The 17128-nt window shown below is 47.0% G+C and overlaps 1 protein-coding gene across 1 annotated transcript; it reads left to right on the top strand.

The window, feature by feature from the left end:
* Positions 1-3588: 3588 nt before the first annotated feature.
* On the top strand, positions 3589-15969 carry igf1 (insulin-like growth factor 1). Its single transcript, XM_078416575.1, has 4 exons — positions 3589-3825; positions 6816-6972; positions 14100-14266; positions 14750-15969. The coding sequence occupies exons 1-4, from the start codon at positions 3787-3789 to the stop codon at positions 14813-14815; spliced, it is 429 nt and encodes a 142-aa protein (XP_078272701.1). The 5' UTR covers positions 3589-3786; the 3' UTR covers positions 14816-15969.
* The last annotated feature ends 1159 nt before the right edge of the window (positions 15970-17128 follow it).

Below are 17128 nucleotides of genomic sequence, written 5' to 3'. Positions count from 1 at the left end.
ACAAGTTGTTCCCACAGCGGCAATGGGAAGGTCGCCATTTGTTGGACTTCGCTCCTGGTCTCCCTACTTTTTACTGGGAACTTAGCCATGCTCTTATCGAAGCCCCCAGAGATATAATGGATAGTCCAGATTCTTTATGATATCATGAATGTGTTCCCGAATGTAGAGTTTAAGCTGCTGAGATTATATCTGAGTAACTGTGACTGGGTCTAAAATGTGTATGGTTATGTGTATGTCTATGTAGTTGGAGTCATAGAGTCTTACCGCGTGGAAACAGGCCCTTTAGACCAATTTACCAGCCAACATGTGCCATCTACACTAGTCCCACCTGGTGTTTGACCTATATACCTCTAAACCTGTTCTAACCATGTACTTGTCTAAATGTTTCTTAAATGTTATGATAGTCCCTGCCTCAACTACCTCCTCCGGCAGCTCATTCTATACACCCACCAACCTAAGTGTAAAAAAAGTTACCCTTCAGTTTCCTATTAAATCATTCCCCATTCATCTTAAACCTATGTCCTTTGGTTCTCGAGGGAAAGAGAGCAAGGAGAGATATTTATTCCCCTTCCCTAATTGCCCCATCTACAGATGGTAAAGAAACCCCACCTGAAGTGCTGCAGTTAGCCCTGGTGAAGGTGCCCCCATTGAGGTGATGGGGAGGGAGATTCCCAGGCTAAGGCCCAGTGATGATAAAAGACCTGTGTTGTACATCCCAGCCGGGAGTTTACCTGAGATTGCTGCCCTTGGCAGAGGCTCACAGAATGATTAGAATAGTGAAGGCTCATTGGGTCTGGATTTGGCCCATTGGGCCCATTGAGTCTGGAATAGCATTGAGTCCATTAGCTGGTCTCACTCTTCTCTCAGACCTGCAAACGTTTCTCCCTCAGATACTTATATCCTGCCTCATAATTCGAACTGCTTCCTCTAGTTTCCAGACCACGTATTCCAGGCCAGACCAGAGGTCCGTGACTCGGAGGTCTTGTGAAGGAACACTGGAGCTGACAATATATAGATTGTAGATGGCACACGCTGTAGCCTCAAGGCACACTTGTGTGTACGTGCACACTTGTATGTGGGTGTGGGTGTGGGTGTGCGTGTGTGTGTGTGTGTGTGTGTGTGTGTGTGTGTGTGCGTGTGCATGCATGTTTGTGTGTGTGCATTTTTGTGCATATGTATGTGCATGCTTGTGTGTATGTGTGTGCACATATGTTTATGCGTGGGCATGTTTGTGTGTGCATATGTTTGTACATGTGTGCGTTTCTGTGTGTGTATCTAGGTATTTGTGCGTGTCTGTGTATGTTTGAACGTGCGTCAGCGTGTGTCTGAGTGTGAGTGTACACATGTGCTTGTCTATTTGTGTGCATGTGTGTGGAGATGCATGTGTGTGCACATGAATGTAAGCCTGTGTGTCAACATCCTTGTTCGTGTCTATACACATGTGTGTTCATGAATGTAAATATTAATTTGTCATGATTATCTGTGATAATTAGGAAGCTCGTTGATATAGGCAGCAGTCAATTGAGCAGCCATTTTATTTCGATTTTTTGGAAAATCAAAATACTGCAGGAGCTGGAAATGGAAAGTTCTTGGCCTACTGTTAAAAGTTCTTTGTTGGATATAATAGTTACAATAAATGTTAATGTGGAATAATAATGTGTGCGTTGTGTTTATTCCTGGCCCATAGTCATCAGTGCTCTGACTGGGCCACCTGGAGAAGGTGGGGAGGACCTTTCATCCTGTTGGAGATTGGGTGAAGGTTTCCCCACTGCACTGCTTGCATTCTTCCAGGTAGAGGATTCTTCCAGGTAGAGGATTCTCACACTTTGTCATACACCTTCTATCAGTGAGCCAGTTATGAATGCATACAACCAAGTGGCATTGGGCGGCACTGTGGTGCAGCGGTAGAGTTGCTGCCTTACAGCGCCAGAGACCCAGTAGAGTTGCTGCCTGTTTCAGTGTTGAATCTCTAAAGTCTAAAGTAAATTCTAAAGTCTAAGGGAAAGTCACTGTCAAACCCGTACATCTTAATCTTCTGGATCAGCCTGTCGTTGGGAACTTCTTCAAATGCCTAACTTAAATCCATGTAGACAATATTCACCCTCCCTACCCTCATCAATCTCCGATTTCAACAGCACCTTGTTCTGCTGTTGGTTGGAGCGATGTCTTGTTATCCCCACTTTTACCACAGGGTGGCAGGCATTGCTTAAACATGTTCCTGGTTCTGACTGGCAAGTCAAGCCAGTTTATTGGCATCTTTGGACTTTTGACCAGAGATACAGAGCAGAAACAGGCCCTTCGGTCCACCGAGCCCGCACAGACCAGCGATCACCTCGTTCACTGCCACTATCCTGCACACTGGGGAAATTACAATTCAACCAAAGCTATGTAACCTACAAATCTATATATATTTGGAGTATGAGAGAACACTGGAGCACCCGGAGAAAACCCACGCGGTCACAGAGAGAACGTACAAACTCCCTACACTGCCCTAGGGCATACAGGCAGCACCCGTAGTCAGGATCGAACTTGGGTCTCTGGCGCTGAGGTAGAAACCCTACCACTGCACAACCGTGGCATAGTGAGGTACAGATTACAATGAAAGCCTTGAGTAAAACACAAAGTGACGGAGGAACTCAGCAGGTCAGGCAGCTTATGTTGAAGTTCAAGTCTATTACCATACACACAAGAGTGACACAGCTGCTAGAGCTGCTCCCTCACAGCGACAGAGACCCGGTTCAATCCTGACCTCGGGTGCTGTCTGTGTAGAGTTTATATGTTCTCCCTGTGATGGCGTGGGTTTCCCCCGGATGCTCCGGATTTCCCCCAAATCCCAGAGTACGTGCAGATAGGGCCATCTTTAAAATTGCCACCAGTGCGTGGGGTGTGGATGCGAAACTAGTATCGTACTAGTGTGAACGGGTGGGTGCTCCATGGTCAGTGTGGATTTGGAGGGCATGTTCCCATGCATTTCCATGTACCTCTAAGCTAAACTAAAGCGAGGTATGGCAACTCAGCACCCAGGCATCAGATTTGGAGGAAATGGACATACAATGTTTCAAGTTGAGACACGTCTGGAGGAGGAAGGAGGAAGAGGAAGAGGGAGAAAGAAGGAAGAGGGAGAAGGGGAGAAGGAGAGAGGGAAGAGAATGGGAGAGAGAAGTGAAGGGGTGGTGGATGGGTGGGGAAGAAGGGACGCGGAAGGACGAGGGAACAGGAGAGGAGGAAGCAGATGGGCAGATGAGGTAGGGAGGGAGAAGGGAGTGGAGGGGAGGGGAGAGGAGATAAGCATGTGGCGGTAGGGAGGGAGAGGGGGATGGAGTACAGGGGAGGGGAGAGGAAGAGGTGAGGTAGGTAGGGAGGAAGAGAGGGAGATGAGAGAAGGGAGGGGGAGGATGGAGAGAGGAGATGGGCAGATGGACCAGGAGGGGAAGGGTTGAGAGAGGGGAGGAGATGAGGAAGGATGAGCGGCTGGGGCAGGAAGAGGGGTGTGATAGGGAGAGGGTTGGAGGAGGGAGGAGGTCTGAGGGGTGGGGAGGTCAGCTCGCCAGCTGCCCTTGAATCAAGCCTAGACACGCGTGGGACGAGTCGCCCCCTCCCCCGGCGGCCGGAGCATATTGGGGCCGCGCGTCTCCGGCTGGGGGCTCCGCTGCGCTCAGGCGGGGCCGGGGGTGAAGGAATATCCGGCTGAGTTACTCCACGATACAGCGCGTCGGTGCCGGCACCTCCTCACCCCGGCAGTGTACCGCCAACAACGCGGCTGACATCCAGCCCGTGGCAACGTCAATGAGCAGGAGGCGACTACAGGGAGACGCTGGAGCAAAGGTATAGCCGTTAATTTATTGCCTTGGATCCTTAGCTTAGTTTAGAGTTATTGGCAACAATTTAACAATGAATACTGCACTGTAGTTTATACTGTGGAGATTAATCCAGGCACGACTCTTTGGGTGAAAGTTATACTGGAGGAAAGAATCGCTTAATCGTATCAATTGGGACGGGTTTTTTTCTTTTAACGTTTGAAATCGGGGTGATTCGTGGGCGCTAAGTGTTTAAGGGATTACAGAGAGCTGGGATAGAGACAGAGGAACTGCAGGTGTTTGAAGCTGGAGCAAAACACAAAGCACTGGAGGAACTCAGTGGGTCAGTAATGGGCAGGCGACGTTTCAGGTCGGGACCCTGTCTATTTGCCTACATAGATGCTGCCCGGCCCGCTGAGTTTCTCCAGCACTCTGCGACGCGCTGGGTTTACGACGTTTTGTCTGTAATTTCAATTCACTTGTCCAGCCTTGATGCGACCGAAACTCCGCGGGAGGAACGGGCTGGGCGGTAATAGGGCGTTAGATTAATTCCTCATTCGCTTTTAGCAAAATGACAATTCTTTATCACTGTCTATCAACCCCTCCGGCTAACGAAATTAACTCCGGGCTCGGACTTTAATTGTTTGGAGGTTAAAAAAAAAGAAGCAATTCCAATTTCCTGGCCACCAAGCCAAGTCCCCCCCCCCCCCCCCCCCCCCCCCCTTAACCTGATTTGACATTGAACGCAAGATAGACGCAAAAAGCTGGAGTAACTCAGCGGGTCAGGCAGCATCTCTGGAGAGAAGGAAGAGTTGGGCGTTTCGGGTCGAGACTCTTCCTCAGAAATCTGAAGAAGTGTCACATACACACAGGGTCGTTTTTACAGCATTATGGGCCCCCGGGCAAAGCAGTGTACTGGGGCCCCTACCGTTACTCTCCCCCACCCCCCTTTCCCTACCAGCCCCCCCCCCCCCCCTGTCGTGCCGGCGAAAAGCACTTACCGAAAAGCACTTAGCGATGGACTTAGGGTGCTACATTGTTGCGAAAAGCACTTACAGATCGCTGTGAGAAGCACTTAGGGACCGAAAATGTTGCGAAAAAAGCACTTATTGAACCTACATTTTTAAAGTAGTATTTATTTATTGCAAGTCACTTAACATACACAGATCAGCATGGGCCCCCGGGCAAGTGCCTATCAGGCCCATGCGTTAAGACGGCCCTGCATACACAGGCAGACACACACGCACACAGACAGACACACACACACAGGCAGACACACAGACAGACACACAGACACACACACACACACACAGACAGACACACACGTTATAGGAGTAGAATTAAGCCATTTGGCCCATCGAGTCTACTCTGCCATTCAATCATGGCTGATCTCTGCCTCCTAATCCCATTTTCCTGCCTTCTCTCCATAACCCTTGACACCCGAAAGGTCACCTATTCCTTTTCTCCAGAGATGCTGCCTGGCCTGCTGAGTTACTCCAGCTTTTTGTGTCTATCTGCGGTTCCTTCCTTGACATTAATTCCCTGGTCCTTTAGATGTTAATTCACAATCTGCTTCCTTGGGGAGGTACCCAATGATCTTCCCTTTCCATGACCCAAAGCCTGATTCCCTCTGGGAATGGGCGCCTTTCCCACCAGCAACTTGCCGGGTCAAGAAATAGTTAGACCAAGATGCACCTGCCTGTTAGATAGTTACCTGTGGGAGCAGAGTCTGTGTGAACCAAGAGAACCTGAGGTATGTGGGACACACTGAGAATCAATGGCTACTAGAGAGGCAACCTATTTACACTGAAGGTGGTGGGTGTATGGAACGAGCTGCCAGAGGAGGTAGTTGAGGCAGGTACTATAAATAACATTTGGACAGGTGCATGGATAGGATAGGTTTAGGAGTAGCTGTGCAACAGTAGAGTTGCTGCCTTACAGTGCCAGAGACCTGGGTTCGTTCCTGACCTCGGACGCTGTCTATGGAATTTGCATGTTCTCCCACATTTTAAAGATGTGCAGGTTTGCAGGTTAACTGGTGTCGGTAAATTGTCCCGAGTGTGTGGGATAGGACTAGCATATGGGTGATCACTGGTCTGCGTGGACTCAGTGGGCTGAAGGGCCTGCTTCCATGCTGTGTCTCTAAAACCAAAACCAAAAGACAGATATGGGCCAAACGCAAGCAGGTGGGACTAGTAGTTGGGGAATGTTGATTGGCATGGGCAAGTTGGGCTGAAGGGCCTGTTTCCACACTCCATGACTCTGAGTGCTGGCAGCTTGTTGGTGTGTAAGGACAGGAGGTTGGTGAATGGGACACCACCGGGTGTGACTTGTACACGGAGAGTAGATGAGCCCTTGATGTCAGCCAAGTGTATGCTCGTATTGAGAGAGTTCCGTCATTCAAATATAGAACCTAGAACCTTATAATTACGTATTTATCTATGTATGTAGTGGAAACATCTTCTCCACATCCACTCTACCCAGGCCTTTCACTATTCAGTAAGTTTCAATGAGGTCCCCCCTCATTCTTCTAACCTCCAGCGAGTAAGAGGTCCAGTGCGGTCCAACGCTCATCATATGTTAACCCAAACATCCCTAGGATCAATCTCGTAAACCTCCTCTCCAACACCAGCGCATCCTTCCTCAGATATGGGGCACAAAACTGCCCACAATTGAGTGATTAGGTTTGGTAGTGATTATTGGAGTGGAATTGGAGATCTTGGAGGACTCCAGGGTTGGGGGATGAAATGGTTAGGCAATGGGGAGGAGATAGTGGAGAGATTATTTTTAACTAGAAAACAAGAATGTAGGTTTTAAAAATCAGAGGTATTGCGTAACCAGCAGACAGCACAGGCTGGGGTGAAAGGCGAATGGGACCGAGTGCATGTTAGGACACTGCCTGTATTTTGGATGAGCTCAAGGTTTCGGCTGAAATGCTCTGACGGTAGTCCGCGCTAACCAAACATTGTCTGCTGGGTGCCACAGTGGTGCGGTGACTGTTGTCTCTTATCTCCACAGGCCGCTAGGATGGAGCTGCTCTCCTGCCCCTCTGTGCTCTACCTGATGCTGTGTGCACTGGCCGTGAACGGGACGAGACCCAGCCCAGAGACCCTGTGCGGGGCCGAGCTCGTGGATGCTCTACAGTTCGTCTGTGGCGAACGAGGATTCTACTTCAGTAAGTTCAACTCCTTCCCACCTCGGCTGCCGTGCTTGAGAATCCCTCTCTCTCTCTCTCTCTTTCTCTTTCTCTCTCTCTCTCTCTTTCTCTCTCTCTCTCTCTCTTTCTCTCTTCTTACCTCCAGATTCAAGATTTAGTAGGAACATTTTTAGTAGGACAACTTTTTCACACAGTGGGTGCTGGGTATGTGGAATGACCTGCCAGAGGAAGTAGTTGAGGCTGTACTATAACAGCATTTAAAGGATACTTGGACAGGTACATGGATAGGAAAGGTGATAGGGATGTGGGCCAAATACGGGCAGGTGGGATTACTGTAGATGGGGCATCTTGGTGGCATGGGCAAGTTGGACTGAAGGGCATGCTTCCGTGCAATATGACACAGAGATATTCAAAGGGTTACATTGTCATTTGAGTATTTAGCAAAGATAGAGTGGCCAGTCAACTTAAAGCTATGCCCTCTCGTCTTTGACTGTTCCACCCCTGGGGTTTGGTTGAGAAGTCGGCTGTTCACTGCATTATTCAACTGCATTGACAATTTGTCAGCTAGATCTATCTGCATCAATTCCTAGACTTTATTACCAGGGTGGAAATGTCAAAGACTAGAGGGCATAACTTTAAGATGAGATACAAGGAACTACAGATGCGGGTTTAAATTTTAAAAAGGCTCAAATTGCTAGAGTAGTTCAGTTGGTCAGGCAGCATTTCTGGAGAACATGGAAAGGTGACGTTTTGGGGCTGAAGAAATGTTTTTACTCAAAACCTCACTTATCCATATTCTCCAGAGATGCTGCCTGACCCATTGTGTTATTTCAGCATGTTATGTCTTTTTGAGCTTTGAGATGTTTGAAAGAGATGTGTGGGGCAAGTTTTTTTTGGGGGGTGCCTAGAATGTGCTGCCAGGGGTGGTGGTGGGGGTAGATACGATAGTGGGATTTAAGAGGCTTTTAGATTGGCACGTGGATATGCAGGGAATGGAGGGATATGGATCGCGTTCAGGTACAGGAGATTGGTTTTATCTTGGCATCATGTTCAGCGTTGACATTGTGGACCGAAGGGCCTGTTCCTGATGTTCTCACTGATGTTCTATGTTCTACAATTACTGTTTCCCTATGTTCAATGGTGTCTTCTCTTGTAGGTTAAAGTAATGTCCATAGAGAGCCTGATGTATGATTGTCCTATCATTAAGTTCTTTTCGTGGCATTTAAGCTTGCATCAGTTTTGTGTGTTGGTTTTGTGCTAGCTTAAGGGCCTTTCCCTCTTAGGCAACTGCCGGCGACTGCCATAGTCATAGCAGATCGCCAAAATTGTCTTACCCTACGACAATGACCACGACAATGCCGAGTCAGGTCGATACAAGTGACTTTTTTTGTGAAACTAGCACCTGGCTAAGAGATTACACCGTCTTCGGAAACATCAATGCTTCTCCGACGTCCTAATTTTCGCTGAAATCACTGACAAGTCTGTAATTACTTGAGAGTTTTGAAATATAACATCTTGCCCGGGTTACTTGAAAACCAAGCTTCACTGTAACAAGGCATAAACTGGATTGACTTCCAGTTTACTAATAGCAGTATTAAGAAATTTAATTTTAAAACGTGGTTAAATGGATTTTTGTGCGAGTGTGGGCATTCCATGAAAATGTACGGGAGATGCATATCTGGTTTCTGGGTTGCATATCTGGGTTGGGAGCCTACTTTAAAAGTAATCGCTGATGGCCATAAACATCGCAAAATTCCCAAGCTTACCTGACCGTCAAACTGTCGCCTCCAATCTACCTGTCAAATGTCCTGACGGTAAATAAATTGATTAAACACAAATATTTTATGGTATCTTCAAATGACTTTAACTAATTTAATATTACGTGCTTCTAAATGCATCTGTGACAACCTAGCAAACCTGGGGACAGCATGCGACAGCGCCCGCAATAAGCAATGATACCTGGCGACAAGCCAGCTGTCGCCGAGAAATTTAAATCCGGTTAATTTTTCAGTGACGCGCCGAGATCCACTGCGATTCTTTGAAGACTCCTCATGATCATGCCCGCAACACCCCGGCGAACTATCGGCGACATCCTAGTTGCCGGCAGTCGCCTTAAAATCGCCTAAGTGGGACAGGCCCTTTAGTTTAGTTCAGAGATACAGAGTTTAGAGAACAGGCCTTTCAGCTCGCCGATTCTGCACCGACCAGCGATCCCACACATTAACACCGCAAGCTAATTAACATACAAACCTGTACGTCTTTGGAGTGTGGGAGGAAACCGACGATCTCAGAGAAAATCCACGCAGGTCACGGGGAGAACGTACAAACTGAGAAGATATCTTCTGAAGAAGGGTCACGACCCAAAGCACTCACCTATCCGAGTTCTCCAGCTGCCTGTCCCACTGATGTATTGTGTCTTCTTTTCAGAATCTTGGAAAGTTGATTAGAATGTGAGGAAAATAAAAAGTGGAATTACTGCAATGTTGGTGTAAGCGCAGGGTTGGTGGTCAGTACAGACTCGGTGAATGTATCTCTGTATGATTTTTATGATCAAACCTGGCTTGTGGTTCAACAAAGTTCTGACTTATCATTTCCTGCAAAACAACATTTCTACCTGATCTCTATATCTCCTGATTTGCCACAGTAAACATCGATGGAAGGTCAGCCATTCAGTCTATTTTAGGCTGAGATTAGTATTCCCAGTCTTGAATAAACTCAGTGGTGAACATAGAACAGAGTACAGCACAGGAACCTACCCTTTGGCCCACAATGTCCAAGCCGACCATGATGCAGAGTTAAACTAGTCTCCTCTGCCTGCACACGATTCATATCCCTCTAATCCCATGAGACTTAAATGTCATTATTGTATCTGCCTCCACCACAACCCCGGCAGCGTGAACCACTTACCACGTCCCAAACATCGCCTTTAAACTTTGTCCCCTCGCCTTAAAGCTATCTCATAAAGTCACAGAGTCATACATCATGGAAACAGGCCCGTTGGCCCACTTGCCCATGCCGCCCAAGGTGAACCATTTATACTAGTCCCACTTGCCTTTGTTTGGCCCATATCCTACTAAACCTATGTCCTCTGGTCTTTAACATTTTCAACCTGGGGAAAAAGATTCTGTCTACCCTTTGTGTCCATCATAATTTTATATGCTTCGATCAAATCTCCTTTAACCTCTGATCTTCCAGACAAAACAATCCAAAATCCCTCTAATTTAGACATCATTCTGGTAAACCACTTCTGCACCCTCTGCAAAGCCTCAACATCTTGTTAGTATCCACAGCCTCCAGCGTAGAAAATTCCAAAGAGAGACACAAAATGCTGGAGTAACTCAGCGGGACAGGCAGCGTCTCTGAACAGAAGGAATGGGCGACATTTCAGGTGGAGACAATTCTTCTCATTGTAGAGAGGAGGAGATGAGTCTATCTAGAAAATTCCAAAGCTATGCCATCTCTTCATTGATGTCTCATCCTGACACTCTGCTACCTGGATCTAGGCTGACGAAACTTTGGAAAGGGTGCTGAGAAGGTTTACCCGAATGATGCCCGGGTTAGTCATTAGCCACAGGGAGAGATTGGACAGACTTGGATTGTTTTATCTGGAACGCTGGATTTTGCGGGGAGACCTGATAGAAGTATATAAAATTGGGAGGCATAGATGGAAAACTCAAATACCAGATGCATAGCTTAAGGGTGAGAGGAGCAAAGTTTAAAGGGGAGGTGAGGGCCAATTTTTTTAGTAGGGAAAAAGTAGTGAGTGCCTAAAGCGTGCTGCCAAGGGCAATAATGGAGGAAGGTATGATAGTGGCATTTAAGAGACGTTTGGATAGGCATGTGAATATGTAGGGAATGGAGAGGTATGGATTATGTGCAGGAAGATAGGAGGTTATCTTGGCATCACATTCAGCACAGATGTTGTGGACCGAAGGGTCTGTTCTTGTGCTGTCATGTTCTATGTTTTATGAAACAACTCTTCAGCAATCACAGTGAATTTCTGAAAGTCTGAAGAAGGATCTCGACCTGAAACGTCACCCATTCATTTTCTCCAGAGATGCTGCCTGTCCCGCAGATTTAATCCAGCAGATAGTGAAAACCAGCATCTGCAGTTCCTTCCTACACAATGAATTTCCTACTAATTATTTATTGTTGATCTGTGTAGACCCGTGAGAATATTGGCCTGTTTCTAAGGGAACAAATGGTCTAAAATCCACCTGATAGAGATGCACTGCGCAATGGAACTCAGATTCTTGGTCAGAGCCTGCCACACCTGTGGCCTTTACCACCAAGAAGGCACATGGGAACTTGCCTCTTCTGAAGACGTTGCCTTTCCCTTATCTCAACCACTCGTGGAAGCAACTCAGCAAGTGATTGATTTGCCACCGTAAAGCACAATGGTGCAGCTGGTAGAACGCTCCCCACAGTGTCAGAGACCTGGATTTGATCCTGAACTCAGGTGCTGTCTGTGCGGAGTTTGCACGTTCTCCCTAGAGAGCAATCCTCACCTCCCATCTACTGCATTGGAAACACTCAGACTATCTTTAATCGGACTTTACTGGACTTTATCTTGCACTAAACGTTATTCCTTTTATTCTGTATCTGTGCACTGTGGGTGGCTTGATTATAAGGTATAGTCTTTCTGCTGACTGGATAGTATGGAACAAAAAGCTTTTCGCTGTACCTCAGTACACGTGACAATAAACTAAACTAACATAACTCCCTGTGACAGTGTGGGTTTCCTCCAGATGCTCCAGTTTCCTCTCACATCCCAAAGACGTGCGGGTTTGTAGGTGCATTTATCTCTGTAAATTGCCCCTAGTGTGCAGGGAGTGGATGTGGAAGTGGGATAACATGGAACTAGTGTGAACGAGTGATCGATGGTCAGCATGGGCTCAGTGGGCCGAAGGGCCTGTTTCCATTGTGTATCTTTCAAACAAAGTAGGACCTTGACAGTAACGGCCACATCCTGTGAATTAATCTTATAAAAGTATTTATTACAGAACCTCATAACTTTACACTCTGATGGTTTGAATAAAAAAAGTTGAAAAGTGATATGTTTAGGTTAGTTTATTATTGTCGCGTGTGGTGAGGTACAGTGAAAATCTTTTTTTTTGTGTGCTATCCAGTCAAAGCAAAGTAGTCACCCATCCTTTTTCTCCAGAGATGCTGCCTGACCCGCTGAGATACTCCAGCACTTTGTGTCTATCTTTGCTATAAACCAGCATCGATTGTTATTTGTTTCTAAAGAAAAGACTGTACACTCAAGCCGTCCACAGTGCACAGATAAAGGATAATGGTCACAGATAGTTAGCACTGATAAATATAATAAGTTTAAGACCCTGATTAAAATCTCCTGCTTCTACACTGAATCTCCAGACTTCTACACCGAATAAATCTGTCACATCTGGCGATTAATAAATTTGCCAGCCCTGTCGATTCTGAGTAGTAAATGATCTCGTGAACATCCACCTTCTAACATTGGACGGGCAATTTAAGCCAAAAGTTTGACAAAAACATACGCTTCCTGTCCAGAAATAGGTTTTGTACAACACAGCGATTCTTCTTCCAAGTAATTATTTTTTTGGCACGAGCCTCAGGCTGGGGCTCCAACCCTGAATCAAGGCTGGAGATTCTGGCAGGGACCTGTGTCTCAGATGCACTGCCAGACTCTCAGATGATGCATCAAATCATCAGTGCCTTTGGCCTTCTAACAGTCGAAGGAACTTGTGGCCTGAGATATAAAACAATGTGTTGAGTGGGAAAACAGTGGGAAAAACTGGCCATTCAGCCCAAACATTTCATACTGTAGAATAGACAGAAAGTGATGGAGTACCTGACTACGGGTGCTGTCTGTACGGAGTTTGTACATTCTCCCCGTGATCGCGTGGGTTTTCTGCATACAGGTTTGTAGGTTAATTGGTTTTGATAAAAATTGTAAATTGTCCCCAGTGTGCAGGATAATGTTACCGTACGGGGATCGCTGGTCGGCGTGGACTTGGTGGGCCAAAGGGCCTGTTTTAACGCTACATCTCTAAACTAAACTAACTCAGCAGGCCAGTCAGCATATCTGGAAACATGGATAGGTGACGTCTTGGGTTGGGACTCTTTTTTTTTCTCTCTGCGCTGCGTTATCTCCCACCCTCCAACAGCTTCTCTTCCTTTCTTCCCTTAGTAGTCAATAGATCTACACTGTTCCCCGCAAACACTCTCCAGGGACCCAGTTCCACATTCTCCTTGCTTCTCTGGTAAAGAGGTTTTGTCTGAATTTGCTGCCTCCTTCACTGCTTCTAATAATATTTACATGGAGGCACAAGGAACTGCAAACGCTAGAATCTTGAGCAAAGCACAAAGTGCTGGAGGAACTCAGCGGGTCAGGCAGCATCCGTGAAGGGAAGGGGCAGATGATATTTTGGGTCGGGACCCTTCTTCAGACTGAATGGACAGGTGACATTTTAGGTCAGGACCTTTCTTCAAACTAAATTGACAGATTTCAAGTCTTGACCCTGCATTAGACTGAATGGATAGATGACGTTTGGGACCTTTCTTCAAACCCAAAGAAAGGTCCTGATCCGAACTTCGTCTGTCCATTCCCAAACGCGGGCAGGTGGGACTAGTGTAGATGGAACATGTTGGTTGGCCTGGACAGATTTCCGTGTTGCACAAATCTATAAGAGGCGGCACAGTGGCGCAGCAGTAGAGTTGCTGCCTCACAGCGCCAGAGACCCAGGTTTGATCTTGATGACGGATGCTGTCTGTACAGAGTTTGTACATTCTCCCTGTGACCGCATGGGGTTTCTCCGGCTGCTCCGATTTCCTCCCACATTCAAAGACGTACAGGTTTGCAGGTTAATTGGCCTCTTTGAATTATCTCTAGTGAGTGAGATAGAACTAGTGTGCAGGTGATCATAGGTCGGTGCGGACTCAGTGGGCCGAAGGGTCAGTTTCCGCGCTGTAATACTAACACTAACCTAACCCGCTCCTCCCTGCCACTTTTCTAGAGTACCGAACTACAGCTTGTTCAGCACCTCCTGTTAGGCCTGTATCTCTCGTATCTCCGCTCATGATGGTAAACCTTTATCCCTCACCCTGGAGACCGGAATGTAAGGCGTGTCCTTTCACCCTGCCCCATCCTCCCCCTGCAGACAAACCCACGGGCTACAGGTCGAGTGTGCGGAGGCCGCACCGAGGGATCGTGGACGAGTGCTGCTTCCAGAGCTGTGACCTCAAGCTGCTGGAGATGTACTGTGCAAAGCCCCAACGATCAGACAGTTCCCTCCGCATCCAGAGGCACACAGAGAAAGGACAGAGGGTAAGAGCCAGTCCTACAATCTGCATGTCTTTGAGATGTGGGAGGAAACCGAAGCACCCGGAGAAAACCCATGTGGTCACAGGGAGAACATGCAAACTCCACACACACACAGACAGCACCCGTGGTCAGGATCGAACCAGGGTTTCTCGGGTGCTAGAAAGCAGCAACTCTACCGCCGCGCTACTGTGCTGCCCTCTAAGGTCTCAGGATATCTATTGCCAAGACATAACCTAAATCTGATCCACTATCACTCACTGTTAGACGGGTTCAAATATAGTGTTTCAGCTGCAGAGAAAGTGCAGATCGTAAAAAAAATTGTAAGGGTTGCAATGTGGTAGATTGGAAGATTGAGTTCAGGAATTCATCCTTGGCTTATGAGAGGTTGATTCAAGGGTCTGGTGCAACAGGGAAGCTGCAAGTGTCTTGAGACAGCCAGCACTTGTTCATGAAGCTAAAATCATTCTCATTTCTCTGGTGTTACAGGAGAACATTTGGAGAAACCCCAGCCGAGCGAATGCCAGTGCCGTCAATAGGAATTATCGAATCTGAGCTGGGAGGGCACGTGCCCGGGGCTGCTGCTGGTGGACCCATGTGCCCGGGGCCGCTGCTGGTGGATCCACTTGCCCGGGGTCGCTGCTGGTGGATCGGTTCAGTGGGCTCGGTGTAAATGTCGCCAATAACCGGAGTCGCCGTCGGGTTACAAGTTATGAAAGGTTACTGATCGACACCCAAACTCTCTCAGTGGAGCGTGCAAGTTCTCCCAAGTAATCCCTGTTCCTGGACAACTGCTTCATGGGGCAAAGTGCAGGACTGGACAAGCAATGCCTTTGTGTTCCTAAAAGTGTTCCCAGCAGTTTCTCCTTCATGGTCGGTGCCCGGACAGTTACCGTCCCTGCCTTGCACAAGGTGGTCACGATGTGGACTTAATTTTAACCCGTGTCCTTTTATTGTAACAGCTTTTCGTTTTAACATTATCTATGGATTGGACTTGAGTCATGCAGGACACTTGGCACTGCAAAACGATTTTTTTGTAAGCTGCGATTTTGAAAAGCATTCATTTCCTGTTAGGAGTACTGTTGATAAATAAATGATTACTTTTAATCTCTTCTTTACATGGGGGAGGTGATAGAATGGGATAAGGCGTAATTGACTGGGGGTAGAAGCTTGAGGATCAAGTTTGGGGTGCTGCCGATCTATCCAGGTGACACATACCCATGCCAATGTGCTATCACCAAAAAATAAAATGGAGGCCTGGCTCCAGGTATTTTCGAAATATTTGCAGTTTAAGTTGGACTGTTGATTTTGGCAACAGCAAATATTGTTATGCAACAGGGCACAATCTGATATAATTCTGCTGATAACCCAATTCCCTGCCAAAAAAGTGAACTGTTGACCTTTAATCTGAATCGTTGTTAAGAAGCTGTATTTCCCTGAACTTGAAGTTTGTATCCAAAGGATAAGTTTCTAACTCAATTCTGCTGCCAGAGACTCTGACCTTCAGTCTGGTGTGATTCTGGGCCCTCATACCCTTGCTCAGAGAATATATAGGCAGCAACTTAAATTAATCTAACTTTTTTTTTGTCACAAACCTTTCCATTATGTCCTTCCAACACAATTCGGCCATCAGCATTTTGAGACATGTTGGATTTTTGTCCACTCTGTTTGAATCCAATTTGGGGCATAGATTTGGAAAGAGTGTAGGTTGAGGACGAGGGGGAGGGGGGGTTGTGGGGTGTCGGTGAAATTGAACTGGCAGAAGATGGCTGGTGCATCTTCTTCGGCTCCAGTCTCTATCCCCCTGTGGGTTAGAACTGACACACAACTCTAACAGATGTCACCTTTATACCTGAGGTGGTTGCAATAAGGGGTACAACTTTGGCAGTCTACCAGAGAATGCATTTGCACTGTTCCATGTCTCTATTTTGCAGTGCCTGAGACCTTTTGTGAATACATGTTCTCCACATTATTGTAGCAACCTTCAAGAGTGCACAAGAGGTCAAATCTGATGGCCTGGCACAGGATAAACGGGGTGGAGTTTGTATAGCCATTAACCTAAACATAAACAATTCATAGACGGGGCTGATATAAGAGTCTGCTTGTTTTAAATATCTACATTTTATGTAAAGAGGGGCCATATTTTATTTGTAGTGGGATTTTTGACTTGTTCAGTGCAAAGGTGCTATTATTGTGCTGTTTGATTGAGAATGTACTTGACTTGAATGCAAGAGTAATACGTTTTATGTAACAAAATGCTGAAACTTCTTTTGAGATCTTTAGTCTTTAGATTTTAGAGATACAGCGCGGAAACAATCCCATTGGCCCAACGAGTCCGCGCCGACCAGCGATCACCCCGTACACTAGCACTATCCTACACACTAGAGGCAATGTTTACAATTACCGAAGCCAACTAACCAAAAAACCTGCACGTCTTTGGAGTGTGAGGGGAAACACCCAGGGAAAACCCACGCTGTCACGGGGAGAACGTACAAACTCCATGCCGACAGCACCCGTAGTCGGGATTGAACCCGGGTCTCTGTCGCGTGAAGGCAGCAGCTGTACCGCTGCGCCACCTTGCCGCACCAATGTTGGTGAAGACTTGCTAGCTTTGGCCAGCGATGCCTCGTTCTTGTCCTGTATCGTGGCACACATCAGCTCCCACACTGCCGTATAACTGTTCACTTTCACAGCAGGGGCCCGGGATGTGAATTACTTTCCTCAATGTTGCCCACCGCTGAGGAATGAACTAATTTCAATTACTTTGTCAGGTCATTCCTGGGATATGGGCTTAACCTGCCATGTTGTCGTTGGCCCCTGGGAGAATCTACCCATGAAAATGTTTCAGTCCTCTTGTTGAGAAGGTCC

The sequence above is a fragment of the Rhinoraja longicauda genome, chromosome 20, assembly GCF_053455715.1.
Source record: "Rhinoraja longicauda isolate Sanriku21f chromosome 20, sRhiLon1.1, whole genome shotgun sequence".
NCBI lineage: Eukaryota > Metazoa > Chordata > Chondrichthyes > Rajiformes > Arhynchobatidae > Rhinoraja > Rhinoraja longicauda.
This window is presented reverse-complemented; position numbering and strand designations above follow the sequence as displayed.